At 33.8% G+C, this 17,561-nt stretch overlaps 1 protein-coding gene across 1 annotated transcript in view; it reads left to right on the forward strand.

Moving 5' to 3' along the window:
• Nucleotides 1-1,281: 1,281 nt before the first annotated feature.
• LOC142358169 (solute carrier family 40 member 1-like) overlaps nucleotides 1,282-17,561 on the forward strand; it is a gene marked incomplete at its 3' end in the record, with an annotated part of 49,122 nt that continues 32,842 nt past the window's right edge. The window contains exons 1-4 of the mRNA XM_075409629.1: nucleotides 1,282-1,774; nucleotides 4,312-4,367; nucleotides 7,792-7,957; nucleotides 14,983-15,231. Coding sequence (XP_075265744.1) covers nucleotides 1,717-1,774; nucleotides 4,312-4,367; nucleotides 7,792-7,957; nucleotides 14,983-15,231 — 529 coding nt within the window. The remainder of the gene's footprint in view (nucleotides 1,775-4,311; nucleotides 4,368-7,791; nucleotides 7,958-14,982; nucleotides 15,232-17,561) is intronic.

A 17,561-nucleotide genomic window follows, 5' to 3' on the forward strand; every position in this document is an offset into this window, starting at 1 on the left:
TTTTTTTTGCTAGCATGTCGTTCGAGAGCAATTCTTCCGACATTAGTCGGTTTATGTTTTTTTATAGTTTTTATTCAATAAGTATCAAACTATATTTAACCAACGAATCCTACTTCCAGTGAAGTGAATTCGACGAAGCCTCCTCAGCATTTATTGATAGCAAAATAACATTTGCAAATTCGCTGAAAAACAAAGATTCAACCGATTATCAACATTTTTAACACTTTATGCCACCACACTTGACTATCATTATGGCACTTTTTCTTTCATAGTCTGAATATTATAGATTTTCTATTTTCATCTTCCATACCCTCGTTAAACCAGCGAGTTAACTAACACTCATTATTATTATACGGCTGACACCCCCCCCCCCCCCTCATCAGATGAAACCTAAGTATAATTTCTGTTCAGTCAATGAGAAGGGACAAGCAACTTAACATTTAAACAAAAACATTTGCCACGCAACAAGAAGTTGAGCAAATAATTTAGGTTTTTTGTTTAGATAATTTGACGAGTTTTGAAGAGATCATTGGATAATTTATTTGACGTGATGTTGTAGCCTTAGGTAGCATTTGCTTATTTTGTGGCCACTCAATCTCTATCCTATCCAAGAAACAGCGAGCCATGGAAAACTATTTTTGTTTTCAATTTCTACATGTGCTTTGTGGTATACGATGTGGATTTGTTAAATGAAATTGATGACCTATTCTTAACCTGATTTTACAATAATGTTTTAAGTCAATCAAAATGTTCATCCGACCTCCATAGAAAGCTATTGGCTCAAACTTTCTACATCAGCACAAGGTTGCTTTAACCTATCAAGGCCACGGACTTCATATCTCGGTTTCATGAAATAGTTTTATTTGTCTCCAAGATGCTGGCTTCATGGAAAAGGAGATATGAAGTTTAAGCACCCCTGTACTGATGCAGAAAACGTTTGGTTATAGCTTTCGATGGAGGATGGGGGCGCAATAGACATTTTGATTGGCTTTTTATTTTGATTTTTATGAAATGAGGGTATTCGTTAAAAACGAGGGACACTCACATGCCAGAAAAAAATGTGAAGAGACTTCAAATTTAGTTGCTAGTTCTTGTCGCTTGGACAGTGCTAAAAACCTTTTTAAATTCTGATTTACAGCTTCTGGAATAACTTTTCAAAAGGCGTTTATTTGCGCCACAAACAATGCAAATGCGTGCTTTAATTAATGCGTTAATTCAACAAATGGATAAACGTAATTCATTAATTTTGCTTTAAGTTGATCATCTCTTGATCATTTCGATTACCTTTCATTGACAGCAATTCTGTAATCTAAGCATGCAAGTTAATATCAACTATTCCAGGTTATTATGCCACCTGAACCCATCCGGGGAGAGGAGGTCACAACTAGCAAAACAACGAAATTTAATCCTTGAACACAATCAGAGTAGCGCAATCTATCGCAGTCATTGGGAACGAAGTGTCATAGATACTACAACAAATTACTGTCACATAAAACTATCTATCACTCTATAAACACCGGCAATCTACTTAATGCCAATTAAACGCTGCAACATCAAAATACAATCAACAAACAGTGTTCTCAACTGCCTGCTACTACCACTGGCCTATTTGTATATTTGGATTGGATTGTAAGGACTAATGTGTAGATAGAGTTTTTAAATCAACGAATCATAACTGAGTAAACACCACGAATTGACTTGATATCTTAATGAATCATGGACGATCCTTACAGAAGCACAACAGATACAATCAAAACGAAGCGATCTAGAAGAGGTAGGGTATTTGGGAATTCTTTTTGTTTAACTCTAGTTGCGATAACAACTGTCGGATAGCTTACCGACTGAATAACTTCTTAGCGCCCGATGAATACTGCGACAATCTGAAAGGATCATTGATTGATGAATATTATTACCCTTCGTATCAAACTCCGAGGCAAAGACGAGTTTTTGAACTGAGAGGGAAATAAGAACCGTTTTTGATTTTTTTTGCGAACAAAATTGCATAACGTACCGATGAATGAACTCGTTAGCGAACGTTGAACACTATGAAAGTCTGAATCAGTGGCGAAAATTCCTTGGAGTCAGACTCTTTTTCCGGCTTCTCTTTTCTCGTCAGTGTTGCGTTTTAAAGAGTAGCGAAAACACAAGGTTGTTATTATAACCGGGCAAATGTCGAAAATGCTATTTTGAATAAACTTGACGTTTCGTGGAAACGAGTGACAATATCTCGTCCTTCTTTTTGAGTAACTTTTATTCACGATGCAAATTCGTTGTTAATGTGTGGACATAAGTGACGGAAAAAGTATGATTTTACTAGTATTACTGATGAACATAACGCATGTCCACGATTTTGAGCATATAATTAGCCTAAAACTTCATTGACCGAATTGTTGGAGTAATTACTTAAGGAGCATTTCAAGAACTAGTTCTTGTTAACCATGATGTGGGTGATTACGTGCAAGAAAGCCGACGTTATAAAGAGCCGACGTTAGAAAGAGCCGAGACCTGACTTGATTTAAAAAGGGCCTAAATTGTTTGATGATTACCAAGAAAAGTACTCAATTATTATTAAATTGACTTGGTACCCGCGATGCGGGAATCACTTTGTTAACTAATTAGAAACAGGACCAATTAACAGGATACTGATAGTATTTAAAGTTCAAAGCCTTTAATTTCAACAGCGAGTTCAGCTGTTTCCGAAATAACACTGTTGGACATGTCCAGTCAAAAGTTGAGATGTCATTTCGCTGAGAGAGAACATTTGCATATTTCACAACTCTCAAGACAAAATACTCTTCGAATTTGACTGATTTCGTCCAATTAAAATTGGTCTTCAAAAATTGTTTTGCTGCAGAACGGTTACTGCGTGGTCCCTTGAAAACTTTCCAATAATCATCAAACTTAAGGGCAGTATCACAGTTGTAAATTTTGTTCAGCATAAGAAGATCATTTCGAACCAAAAGAAAACTGATCGGCAACAAATTGTTGTAAATGAGGCTCTGATTGTAGTCACTATCTGTAAAAAATTTCTTATTCAAAGCCCACTTGAGCGCTCGTCTTTGCATCTTTTCGAGTTTTCTGCAATTTGGCCAATTCGAGAACCATACATTTGACGCGTACAGGAGAATTGATAAAATGTAACTTTTGTATAAACTTACTTTTACTTTCGTATTTGTAGAAAAGGGAACGTTTCTCTTCAAGAAAAAAAGCTTTTGTTGTGCCTTTGACAGCCGCTGATTGATATGACTGTCCCATTTCAAGTTATTAGTAATTACTACACCAAGATCATTCACCGAAGATTTGCATGTAATTTCTTCACCGAAGATTTGCATTCACCGAAGATTTGCATGAGTTAATTGGTCTCATGTTCGGTTATGATAGTTTCATATCAAGTCCCACAAGCCGCTGAGGCATGGCCATGACCGAGAATTTCAAGATAATTATTTAATTCGCTTTCAGTTCCTTTTACTAGATAAACTTTAAATTTCATTTCAAATACTCGGTTATGATTGGTTGAGATTTTGGTAGTCTCATTTCAGAAGGCAATTTAATGGGCTGCAAAAATTATCTTAATTTATCGACTAATAATTTAAATAAATTTTCGGCTCCCTTTCAATCGGCTCTTTTCTCTTCGGCTGTCTTACAAGTCACTGATGTGGGTAATTCTGAAATTGCCCATGTTCTTCTTTATCCACAATTAATATTGGGAGGGATGTTTTGAAATTAAGCTCTAGTTAGATTATGTCTAATTTCGGTCTAATTAAAACTATCGTTGTTGTTAGATACTGCAACCGTGCGCTAAGGTGACGCGTCGAAATGAGTTACTTATAGCGTGGAAAAGGGACAAATCTTGTCAATGTTCTTTTCAAACTAAATTTGCTTACTGTCACCAAATTCCAGACACGCCTATAACTCTAATCTTCATACATAGTCGTGAAATATTGTAACCAAATCGGGTAAATTTACTCGAGAAATCAGATATTAGGCACGTAATGAGCGCCATCGAGAAGTTGACGAAACTCGTGGTGGTGATGAATTTTTGAATAACTTCGAGAGGTAGATAACAACCGTTTAATCAACTCTCGCTGTGAACATAAACAGTTGCTTAATTGCGATTGATTAGACTATCTTTTTCCATCTCTGTTCATATAGCAACAGTTGCGAGTGCGGTGGGATAAATCTTCATTTCTAAATTTCTACTAATCGCCTCAAAAAGTGGTTTGATTTTCCGGTTTAGAGAATTTGTATCCCATGCGTCCTTTCCAATTAGTTACTAGCTGTCAGTAAATCAAAAATTATGTGTTTGTTTAGAGCGTTTCCTGGGCATAAAATCACAGCTTTACTTCACTCACGCTCTCCAGGCATGGGTAAGTGTCCATTTCTTTTTTGAACACATAACTTTGACTGTTCTCACTGCTCTCAATTCAACTTTTTAGTCACTTTTTTGTAATTATACCGATTTGAATCTGATTTTCAATAGCAGCCCTCATCTTCTCAGCCGGCTATTATTGTGGAGTGTTTTGCGACTCGGTGAGGAGTGTGGGAGATGTGTCTTATTCAAACCAATATTAGCGGAGTGAATTTTGAAGCAGGAAATGAAACGCGTGACAAATTTTAAGTGACTTAAAAGAGGGGTTCGAAGCCTTCCCCAGTCAAGCCTTCCCCAAGTTTTTACTTCATAATTTTTTCTCTAGTCCATGCTCTCTTATAAATTGTTTGCCTAGCCAGTCGGTCGCGAGCAATTCGTTCGACGTTAGTCGGTTTGTTTTTCGGTTTAACGGTTTGAATAAGCTGAAATAATAAGCTGAAATTATTACAGCTTTTATGTTATAAAACTGTTTTTAATGAGAAGAATGAAGGAAAGTTGATGAATTTTGGAACTAATTATGTCAACAAAAAAAATATGAGTCAGACATGGTTTGCCTAATATTGTGTGAGTAGTTCGATGTTTTCAATTGCATAGAAATACGATTTTAGGTGTACTTGTATTATTTAAAGAACTAAATTGAGTTTTCTAATTTTTAAGTTGATTTTTTGGGCTAGTTTCATGTTTTGATTTATTTTTCAGTTTTAATAGTCACTCTAAGAACTAGCATTTGATTTAAAGGATAGTTTTCTTGACAGAGACGACGATTCGAGTAGTTTCCAAAATTCTTCTAGCTTTTTAATAGCCGCCCTCATCTTCTCAGCCGGCTATTATAGCGCTCCTATTTTTTTTTTTACTTCGTCGAATAAAAAAATGTTTCGCTTTACCTCATTTTGCCGCCTTTTCAACATTTTGCGTGAAATCTTTTTGACTTCTCTAGGCTAGTTTCTCTCTTCTCTCATTCTGCTAAAAGTGATTTTGAACATCAGTTGCTCAGCAAAGCAATTCAAAATGAACAGAGTCAGTATAAAAAATTGAAGTCAGAAATAGAAACGGGATAAACCCATAAAGCCCAATTTTAGATGCCCGCTATTTGAACGTCGTTCCTATAAGTCTTATTTACCATCTCTAATGCTTATTGTTATTGATGCTAGCCCCTGTAGTCTCTCTCTAAAACAGAAGTATGTTCAACCACGAATTGCCATCAAAATAAATCGGACTTAAAAAAATGTTTTTGTACAAAAATTTTTTTTTTCAATATCTTCTGTTATTTCAATCCCAATCATGCTTATTGGAATCAACGGCGGCTATTTTCCGGCAATCTGCCGGGTATGTTTTCATAAGGGAGCGGGAAAAAAATGAAGTTCTGGGCGTTACTAAAGTTTGAAAAAGTTGTTTTGGTAAACAAATTCTATAAGCGGAGAAAGGAGAATGTTAGTTTTTCTCATACCTATTTTGAAGCAGAGCGAGAAATGAGGATCTGAAAGAGTTTTCGCTTCGCGAGCGAATTTTGTTCACATGAGGCTTTTTCAAGCCGTTTTTGTTCTAATGTTGTTGCTTGTTGTGTAACAGATTTTTGTAGCTTAAATTTGGAATATTCAATTTGCCTTGATAGCGTTTTGAAGCCTCTGATGAATAAAAAGTTTTCAATTGAAATTTCTATGGTTTTTTTAAAAAACTTTTGCGGATTTTTATGCTATTTTTGCAATTTTTGACCTGTTGTTTTGTTTAAATGCTTCTATTGGTAGCTGCCCATAAGCATTCTTGATTATGAAGCTATTAAAACCTTTTGTCAGTGCAACACAATTTTTTTAAATCAAATTTTCCAAAAAAAGTTAAGCAATTTGCAAAATTAGTTCTAAATTTCTCGCAGTTCTTCCGCTTTATTTCAAAATAAGAAATATTTATGAGTTTAAAGCTAGTGTTTCCTCTTTATTTCAAAATAGGAGATGCTAATGAGTTTGCGGACTAATTTTGTATGAGTATCTGTGTTGAGATGAATGCATGAAATAAATTTTTGTATGTATGTGTACCTGTACTTAATGAAAGTTATTTTCTTTTTTGGTGAATTTGTTTTTTTGTTCAATTGTTTCATATTTGACTAATGTTTGCTATTATCTCTGCTTTGATGAGCTCTACCGGTAGATACTAGTTAATTGAAAGGACTTCAGGTCATCCTCGGGATTCGTCCGGCTATGTATTTTAAACGATTAAGTGTTGAAACAGGGTGTAAAAGTCAATGCCGCAGGTTTACGATAATCTGTTGATTTAAAGTCAAACGTTGCACTTTTCTTTGTCCATGAATGTTTTTGAGAGATCGAGAACAATAGGTATGAAATGTTCGTGAGTTGAATTTTTTGTTCACGTGCGGCAATTTCAAAGCAGATGTGTAGCTTTAATAGAAAGTTATCGGCCGAAATGGTTTTTGTAACATAAATAACTAAGTAAGTGTCGATTGGGGTTTTTAACCATTGAGCAGGCTTAAGATGCAATTTTGAGCTATTTTGGTCATTTGAACATGTTGGCCTCTTTTTGGCGGTGTTTGTTCTTTATACTGTCAGCGGTAAGTTTTTGGTTGCCATTAGCGCCCTTTGTGGTTTTGGTTAAGTTTTGATTTGATTGGTATCAATTTAAAGTTGTTATTTCCACAGAAATTTAACTAATTGTATTAAATTTTTTTCTGTTGCGTTAAATTTCATTTTGTTGATGAATAAACTAATTTAGCTGGTTTTTATCTAAAATAATTTCAGTCTGTTTTAAAGTAAATTTCATTTGTGTTCATGAAGTTGGACCGATTCATATGCAGCAGTTCGACTACCGTTTTCGTTGTTTTCTGCTTTTTTTGTTTTGTTGATCAAATTTTAATATTGTTTTTGAAGTCTGATGGTTTTGATGGTTGTGTTAATTTTATTCACACAGCTAAACGAGAAAAACATATGGTGCTTCGTTCTACCTTTCGGGAAAGAGTTATTCTAAATTATTTACTGGATTTTGATGAGAATTTTGCTCTAATTTGAGAGCAATATTGATAGTTTTTTTCACAATTTATTTGTCTGTTCTATGTTTCAGCTAAGTAACGTTTCGCGTAAAATTTGAAATTGTTTTGCCTGTACAACTTGCCCTCATGAATTGATATGTAGGTCTACAAAGTTTTTCACTCAACCATCGTTGCCAACATTAAACTGAAAAACATGCAATCTTAATTAGTTTTTAAGTTCAGCAACGCTGTAGATGCAGCAATTGCATAGCGTAAGTTTTAGTTTTAAGTTTGTTTTTTTTTGCTGTTGAATGATTTATATTTTATACAATCGTTCATTCATTCATTCAATTTTGTTCCGGTTAAAATGTAGTTCAAGTTGTTTACTACTATTACTAAAGCTCATCACTTTTCTCCACTAAAATGTAGGAGCGTGTGTTGTGCGTAGGGCGACAGATGGTGGGCTTTCTCTCTGGGCCTGTTCCTGGTCATCCTGTCTCCCATTCCTGGATCTCTGAGGGTGACTGCCTGCAACTCTATCTCCATCTCAGTCAGCCTCATACTTCTACTCCAAGTGATCGGATACTGGATTGATCTGAGCAAACGCCTCCATGGTCAGTTTTGTCAGCAAAAATGATATATAACCCCCAACCCCTCCAGTGTCTTTTCTGACTCTAACCCCAACTACAAATTAAATGTTACATATCACTTTACTTTGACTTCTTTTTCGGAACATCGACTTCTGCTTTCGAATGTTTGGTAGTTTCTAATGTTAGTAACCGCTGGACTGAATTTGGAAAAGGGCACTTTGAGAAGTTTTGACACCCTAGGAGTCTCTCTTGACCTCTTCTGCAACGCTTTTACATTTGCCCCACTTACTACATTTGCACTATCTACATTTGCCCCACTTACCCCTTAAACCTCAAATGCTCCTTCCCCAATATACCATACCCTCTGAGTTCTTAAAACTGCGTACCTAGCCGCACTCTTCCCAAGTAGTTATATGTAAGCAGATCAGGGGGGGGGGGGGTAAAAGGATGTACCTATGTATTAACATTAGGTATAGCCTATTTTCGTCCAATTTCCAAAGATGTACCTAAAAAGAGAGAGAACAATAGACCTGTCATCTTATCGTAATTACCCAGGGGTAATTATCTTAATTACCCCAGGGAAATGCATCCGCTCTAATGCACTTCAGCTAATCTTATCTACTTAACCTTTTTTGAAAGGAAATAATTATTATTATGTTTTTTTTTATTTTTCTATTTTTCCACTTTTCAATTTTTGAAATTTTTTATGTAAATTTTTTAATTTTAAATTTATTTTTTTTTAAATTTAATTAAATCAATTTTGGATGAAAAATGTCTTTTTTTCGTAAGGTTTTTGATGAAAAATGCATAATTTGAAATTTTCTTTTTTTTCCATTTGTTGATTTTCGAAAAAAATAGTTTTCATTTTTTTTTCGAAAATTTTGAGTTTAATTTAAAATAATTATTTTTATAGAAATGTTAATTTTTTTAGAATATTTTTTATTTAAAAAAAGTTGTTTTTTACCTAAGGTTTGTAACAAAAAATGCATATTTTTTTTCTTTTTTTATTTTTCTATTTTTCCATTTTTCAGCTTTTGAATTTTTTTTGTAAATTTTTTTGTTTTTTGAAAAAGAAATCGTTTTTCTTAAAACATATTTCCTTTAAAAATGTCATTTTTTACATAAGGTTTTTAACAAAAAATCGTTTTACTGAAAATAAATTTCTTTCAAATATGCGTTTTTTTACATAAGGTTTTTAACAGAAAATGCAAATTTTTGTTTGTACACTACAATAAAAAATGACATCATTATGATGCAATAGTGACGTAATTATTACATTATTTTGAGTAAGACCTCAATCACGTGAGCGGTGTATGCTTCGATAAAATAAGAATAATATCGTAATTAGTAAGGATTATTTTCTGTTCCCATGAGTTCAGTGACTCCATTCAATACTTAAGTATCCGTAATTGTAGTAATCATATGACGTAGTTGGACTAAATTTTGTTCCAAAGAGGTGAGTGACCCTCTTACAAAAAGTGAGATCACTTAATTGTTCGTAATTGACAACATAGTAGGACGTAAAACTCAGTAGGACGTAGAACTTTTAACGATTAATTCTGTACAATAGCGAAAAATTCGTGACAAATTTGTACTCATTAAACCTATATCGATCACCTGAGAAGATTCGTCTTTACAAAAGATGATCTCAAAAGTTGATGTTTTAAGGTCACTAAATAATTGGATTGTGGATAAGAACTTAGAGAAAAACGGATGGTGGCAAGATTGTCTAGTTTTTGATATATTTTAGATAATTATTTGATAAAATTTTGTTATTTTGGTTACAATTTGTGTATTTTTTGACAAGATTTTGCTATTTTGTTGTAAAAATGGGTATTTTTGGCGAAATTTGTGTCTCTTTGTGTGGCAAGTATTGGGATATTTTTGCTAGAACCGGGTTCTTTTTCGCAGGAATTAGGTATTTTTGGCAAAAATTTAGTAGATTTTGGTAATAACTGGATATTTTTGCTATGAATTGTTTAATTCATGACTAGAAACAGATATTTTTGGGCTGAAATTGATTCTTTTTGGCAACAGTTTGATATTTTTTGTTAACATTTGGGTGTTTTTGACAATAATTGGATATTTTGAGCCAAGAATTGGGTATTTTTTGGTCAGAATTGGGTATTTTTTGGTCAGAATTGGGTTTTTTTGGCCAGAATTGGGTATTTTTTGGGATGAATTGGGTAATTTTGCCAAGAATTGGGTATTTTTCGGCCAGAATTGGGTATTTTTTTGGACAGAATTGGGTTTTTTTTGGCCAGAATTGGGTATTTTTTGGGATGAATTGGGTATTTTCTGGGAAGAATTGGGTGTTGTTTGGAAAAAATTGGGTATTTTTGGGAAGAATTGGGTATTTTTTGGCCAGAATTGGGTGTTTTTTGGCCGGAATTTGGTAGTTTTTGGGATGAATTGGGTATTTTTTGGTCAGAATTGGGTATTTTTTTGGCCAGAATTGGGTTTTTTTTGGTCAGAATTGGTTATTTTTGCCAAGAATTTGGTATTTTTTGGGACAAATTGGGTATTTTTTGGGAAAATTTGGGTATATTTTGGCCAGAATTGGGTATTTTGTGGCCAGAATTGGGTATTTTTTGGGAAGAATTGGGTATTTTTGGGAAAAATTGGGTATTTTTTGCGAGGAATTGGGGAATTGGGTATTTTTGCCAAGAAATGGGTAATTTTTGGGATGAATTGGGTATTTTTTGTCAAGAATTGGGTATTTTTTGGGAAAATTTGGGATTTTTTTGACAACGATTGGCTATTTTTGGACAAGATTTGGGTGTTTTCGGCAAGAATTGGGTATTTTTTGCGAAAAATGTTGTATTTTTTGGTATGAAATGGGTATTTTTTTTTCATTTTTTTAAGAATGGGGTATTTATTAAAAAGAACTAAATATTTTTTACCGAAAATTTTTTTGGTTTCAGGTTTCAGAATCTAAAACTTCAAAAAATACAAACTTGTCCTCTTTTCACGACTTTTGAACTATGTCCATTGGATTCTGCGTTCAAAATTACGCTATAAAGATCTACTGTAACAAACAATTCCAAAGAAAAAATAATTTGAGGTTTCAGGTTTCAGAAGCTGAAACTTCAGAAAAAACCAAAAAGTGTAACTTCTAGGAGTTAAAGAAGTCACTATCAAATGCTTTGTTTAAAAACAACATACAGAGAGTTGATATAGCGTACCATTCTCGATGAAACTATTTTGTAGTTTGAGGTTTGAGAAACTAAAGCTACAAAAAACCCAAACCCATAATCTATAATTGACCGTGAAATTACCACCATTGAACTTCACTTCGAAAAATACCCTCTAAAGTTGTACTGTAGTATACATTTTCGACCAAAAAAAAATTTTAGTTTGAGGTTTCAGAATCTGAAACTATGAAAAAACAAAAAAATTTTCAGTGATGGTTTTCTGTGCTTTAGTATTTTTCATTGAAGTCGGTGTTAAAAAATTTTTAATCGATTATTAGAACAACCTTATTTGAATTTTTTTTAACGGTTTTGGGTTTTTGAAACTGAAACTACCGAGAAAAAACCAGAAACTACCAAAAGAAAATGCCAAAAAATCGGTTTCTTGCATGCTTTCACATCATGAGTAAAAACAATTAAAAAAAAAATTGTCATTTTCAAAAAAATCTTTCAAGAAGTTTTTTGAAAAACTTGCGATAATTTGACATTATTGAAAACAAAACGTCATTAATATTCGAAAATTTAAAAAAGTTGAATATTTGAAAAAATTTATGCGTAAATGAAAAGTTTGAAAGTAAAAGTTCTGCAGATATATTTTATTAAGTAGATATGATTAGCTGAAGTGCATTAGAGCGGATGCATTTCCCTGGGGTAATTAAGATAATTACCCCTGGGTAATTACGATAAGATGACAGGTCTATTGTTCTCACTCGAGTGAAGAGCTTGATGGTGAAATAACATCGATTCGGATCATCTTGGTAAAATGTTCTGGTCACACATACTTTTCGCCTAGCAGTCTCACTCAATTCCCAGAACACATCGAATTTTGCTTTTTCCTCCACATCAGTTGGCTGGAACAAAGTTTCGTCAATCATCAACTTTGCAGTAACTTCTGAGGGTTCAAATTGTAGTGCTTCTTTTATCATCTCAGGTAATTTTTGAATGAAAATTTTCAATTCCCAGACCGACAGCATCAGAAACTGATGTAGAACAAATTCACTTTCGACATTTTCGCGAAAGACTTTCAAGTGGGTCCAATTCGAGCTTGTGTTGATAGTCTCCTCTGGGATGCTGATTTGAAATTTCCGGTTGCTGTATTCTTGGAAAGACCAAAGGTTGTTGTTTCCTTGGTGATCCTCATTTGGTTTGCAAACAGTGTCCTCAACTTTCACGTTGGTATCGGTAAACAAAGAATATATGCTTTCATTATGATAATCAAACTGGGAGGAAGGAATAACTGGTCTTCCCTTATGGTTTCGTTTGCGGAAGGGGAAGGCGTAGGGTTTCTTGCTGTCAGCTGAGACTGAACTTTGATCCATCTGTGGCGTGTGAAGTAAGTAAAAGATGAGTTTTTAAAGCAAGAAAGGAAGAATTGAATAAATAAGGTAACTTAATAATGAAAACGAAAAGCAACAAATGAATGAATTATCTTCAAGAAAGAGCTTCATAAATCGAACCAATGAAATTTTAGTAAGAACGAGAATTATTGCGACATCGTAACCAATGAGATCACGTAAAAGCAGTCGTAACCAATGAGATTTGAGTGTTCATCATGACGTAATAGTTATGTCATTTCTAATTTTAGTAACATCACGTGACGTGACAAATGTTGTCACGTGAGGGAGAATTTAGCAAAGAATACAAGCAACTGTTAAGACTTATATTGGAGAGCACCTGTAGTTCGAGAAAGGAACATTTTGATGGAGTGATTGGTTCTCATCATTGTCATTTTCTTGGATAGGAGGAAGAATAAGATCTCGGAAATTGGGAAGATCGAAGGTTTCTGATTTTGTAGAAATTGTATCAGCATGTTTGGAGAACATGTCTTCTACCCACCATACACCGTAGTGATTTATTTCACGAGAGTACGGGAACAAAATACCTTTGCAGTCTTTCAGTGGATGAAATCCTTGTTCTTTTCGAATTCTCTCAATGGCCTGGAAATAAGTGGGGAGAGAAAGTACTGAATTGTTGACTTTTTCTTCTAAGTGGAGGTTATGATGTCTAGCAGCCTCTAAAGTTCTCCACAAATCTTTCGGAAGTGTTAAGCTAGTAGTCTGTGTTTTTATTGTTACTCTTGTGCAATCCACCTCAAAGGATAATTCGATGTTGTTATCAGTTACTGTTGTTCTACATTTCGATTCCTCTTTGTTGGGAACGAAATCTAGATCAGAATGAAATGTCGAAAGAAAAGATGTTGAAGGAAGAAAAGGAAGTGTTGGAGTATTTTGCATTTTTTTAAGACCACTGATATTCAACTGAGACAAAACACAAAATGAACAGAGTTTCTCGGTCCTAGCTTATTTTAACATAGATTGTACGAATGATATGATTGGTTAAAAAAGTTCATTATAGTAAAACATTTTTTAAAAAAAAATTAATGTAAAACTTTTACATAAAAAAACTTCAAAAATTGAAAAATGGAAAAGAAAAATAAAAAACCGCAAAATTTGCATTTTCTGTTAAAAACCTTATGTAAAAAAACGCATATTTGAGAGAAATTTATTTTCAGTAAAACGATTTTTTTTTTCAAAACAAAAATTCCATTAAAAAAACTGAAAAATGGAAAAATAGAAAAGTAAAAAACATCAAAATCTGCATTTTTTGTTAAAAACCTTATGTAAAAAATGACATTTTTAAAGGAAATATGTTTTACGAAAAACGATTTCTTTTTCAAAAAACAAAAAAATTTACAAAAAAAATTCAAAAGCTGAAAAATGGAAAAATAGAAAAATAAAAAAAGAAAAAAAATATGCATTTTTTGTTACAAACCTTAGGTAAAAAACAACTTTTTTTAAATAAAAAATATTCTAAAAAAATTAACATTTCTATAAAAATAATTATTTTAAATTAAACTCAAAATTTTCGAAAAAAAAATGAAAACTATTTTTTTCGAAAATCAACAAATGGAAAAAAAAAAGAAAATTTCAAATTATGCATTTTTCATCAAAAACCTTACGAAAAAAAGACATTTTTCATCCAAAATTGATTTAATTAAATTAAAAAAAAAATAAATTTAAAATTAAAAAATTTACATAAAAAATTTCAAAAATTGAAAAGTGGAAAAATAGAAAAATAAAAAAAAACATAATAATAATTATTTCCTTTCAAAAAAGGTTAAGTAGATAAGATTAGCTGAAGTGCATTAGAGCGGATGCATTTCCCTGGGGTAATTAAGATAATTACCCCTGGGTAATTACGATAAGATGACAGGTCTATTGTTCTCACTCTCTTTTTAGGTACATCTTTGGAAATTAGACGAAAATAGGCTATACCTAATGTTAATACATAGGTACATCCTTTTACCCCCCCCCCCCCTGATCTGCTTACATATAACTACTTTCCCACCCCCCAGCCCAGACTTATTTACATCTATCCCTTCTACTCTCATTATTTGAATTTTTGTTGAAGGAATTTTAGGCAAGGCTTTCAATTCATTTTTCAATTTGAATCAATGTTACAATTAGAGAGAGACTTAATATTATCATAATAGAAACCGTAACCCCTAAAACTGAACCTGGCTATGATACAACCGCGCTCTTGCCATTCGTTGGACTGCAATTCGGCCACGTCTGTAACGGAGAAGGATTTGGTCGGCAAGTTGTGGATGTTGTGAATAAACGGGAGTTGTTTGTTGCTTTCAGAAAGTTTTGTAGTATATCAATATCTGCTTTTTAGGAAAATAATTGAGCAAATATATAAAATTAACAAGTTTCAAAAGAATTGGATAGTTTTTGAGCTGTGATTGAAGACGAGTTTTAGTTTCCAATTCCTTTTTTACCGTGATTAAGAACCACGATGACTATGAATCATGCGAATCAATTTAGATTAGATTAATCGGTTTCGTTTGGGTTTTAGTGATTCGAGTGACAGTGTTCACACAGAACATGTGTGCAGTGGCCAGCAATGTCCTCATCTACCTTCTATTAGATCTCTACTTAGATGAAGAGGAGGGCAAGATGAAGGATGAGTGGCCTGTGTACTTGTACCTCTGTGGCATTATCCTTCTATCTGTCATTGGGAGATTGTCTTCTGCTGCCAACTCTATAGCTATTGAGAAGGACTGGGTTGTAGTTATCGCCAATGCGGGACATTTTGCGCTCACTGGTTAGTTCAAAGATTGTGGATAATCTTGCAAGATTCTGTCAAAGCTAAATTTAAAATGTCTCATTAATAGCCGAAAAGCGATAGCAAGGGGCTATTATTGGCCTTCTCTTGCATTTTTACGACTCGAAGTGGAGTATTGGTTTTCTGGAGGTTGTTTTGCTACCGGAGGCACTATTTGTTCAAAGTGCGTTTTGAACTAAAAGTTAAATTGAGTAAAATGTTTTTAATAGCTCTCGAACGAAGTTTGAAGCAATTATTGTAAACGTGTTGGTCTTTTTTACGATTCGAAAAGGAGTATTGAGTATTGAGATTCTACAGGTTTTTACGACTCGAAGAGGAAGAGAAGTTTTGGTATTCTACAGGTTTTTGAGACTCGAAAAGGAGTATTGAGATTCTTCAGGTTTTTACGACTCCAAAAGCAGCATTGAGAGGAGGATTATTGAGATTCTACAGGTTTTTTTTAAGCAGAAAGCAAGTTTGTTCATGACTTCTTTCCGTTCGAGCATTTACCTCCGTTTTTAATGGTTGATTTCTGTTTTCGAACATTGGACTTTAACAGTAGCTTCGTTTGTAATGTATAGTAATTAGGAACTGCTGGTAATGTTAAAGGTGAAGAGGTTATTTCGAGATTTTTTGTTCCTATATAAGTCACCCTAATTATTAATAGCCGCGTCCTCAATTCCAGGCGGCTATTATAGCGCTCCTAATTTGTTTTTTACAATTCAAAAATTTGAATTGTATTGTTGCGCTGTTCTTTTTAAGATGTGTTTACACATTTTTCAATGACTTTGATCTTTCAAAACGGGATAAACAGGTAAAGCTCAGTGGGCATTAAGTTTCATTAGCGGACCAAAGTGGGCTTTAGTAGTCCTTCAAAAGCTTATAGTGCAGCTGATGACCCCACCCCCCCTTTGATCGAATGATATTGACGTCAGTTGTGCGTCACAGAAATTTGTCATCGAGTAGGCGGCTGATTAACTTATCCCAAACAAAGTTTGAAGGATTTGTTGAACTGTGATTGTTGTAAGTTTGTATGTGTCAGTTGTTGTGGGCCTCTTGCTTTTTATTGTAATGTGTGTGACCTTTGTCGTCTAACTGGTTTGACTTTTGTCCTTAGAAACAGGATACTGGCCAGGCATCGGGGCCTTGGATTAGAATATAGTTCTGCTAGAGCTTTACTATTGTGTAAATGTATGATTCATCGAAACTGCCCAGGAAGCTTAATTTGGGTCATAAAATGGACAATCGTGATAATTCGGGCCCCTTTTTGGCGATGATTATAGTACATGATCAATTGTCCAAAGTTAACTCCATCGATTGTGTAGGCCCTCTGGGTATATATTTCACATTTTTTCCTCGATTGAGTTTTCGTCTGACCGCTATTCATTTAACTCCTCTTGAGTTATATGTTATCTATATCGGGTCGTTCCGCATTTTAGGGAGCTGAGTGGAGTTGGCGACTGTATTATACTAAAAGTCTCATGAGAAAAGCGACCAAATTAGTTTCATTTTTAATAGCCGCGAAAAGATGGCGGCTATTATTGGGGACATCGTGGTTTCTATTATCTAAAGAATTTGGATTGTATTGGTGCGCTGTTTTTTTAAGATGTTTTCACACATTTTTCAATGACTTTGATCTTTCAAAACGGGATAAACAGGTAAAGCCCAGCGGGCATTAAGTTTCATTAGAGGCCCAAAGTGGGCTTTAGTAGTCCTTCAAGTGCTTAGAGTATTGCAGCTGCTGAGATAGCCTTAATTAAGGTTAAAAGATCATTGAGTTTTTGAGCTCAAAGTGGTTGCATTTTTTCATTTTTTTTTGGAATTCTTTGAGTTTTATGTTTGACTAGTCTCAGGTTGAAGTTTTTAAACGATGATGAAGGCCTTTTGCGAGACAAAATTGCTTGTTATGTCCATTTTATGAGTTATATGTTTTGGTACTACAAACACAAACACGCAAAATGATATAAACTTTTTGGATTTTTTTTTCAGGTTTTTTGAATTTTTTTGTGATTTTGAGTTTTTTGGCGCCAGGTGTCAAGAAACCTCCTCTAGGGTTTGATAAAGGGTTTGGTGATAGATTACTGCATAGTTTCTAGTGGTTATGGAATGGTTTTCAACTTTTTGCCATCATGAATTTTAGCGTTTTTTTTAAATAAAACTGGCAATTTTTTTTCAAATTTTTTGACTTTTTCCAGTTGTTTGAGTCCCAGGAGCCAGAAATTCTCATCAGGGTTGGGGTAATAAGTTACTGAAAATTTTTTAGTTGCCATGGAATAGGTTTCAACTTTTGAATATCACAAATTTTAGCAATTTTTTTGACAAAATTCGCA

The sequence above is a fragment of the Convolutriloba macropyga genome, unplaced genomic scaffold (genome assembly GCF_964194025.1).
Source record: "Convolutriloba macropyga unplaced genomic scaffold, txConMacr16.3 SCAFFOLD_729, whole genome shotgun sequence".
Lineage (NCBI taxonomy): Eukaryota > Metazoa > Xenacoelomorpha > Acoela > Convolutidae > Convolutriloba > Convolutriloba macropyga.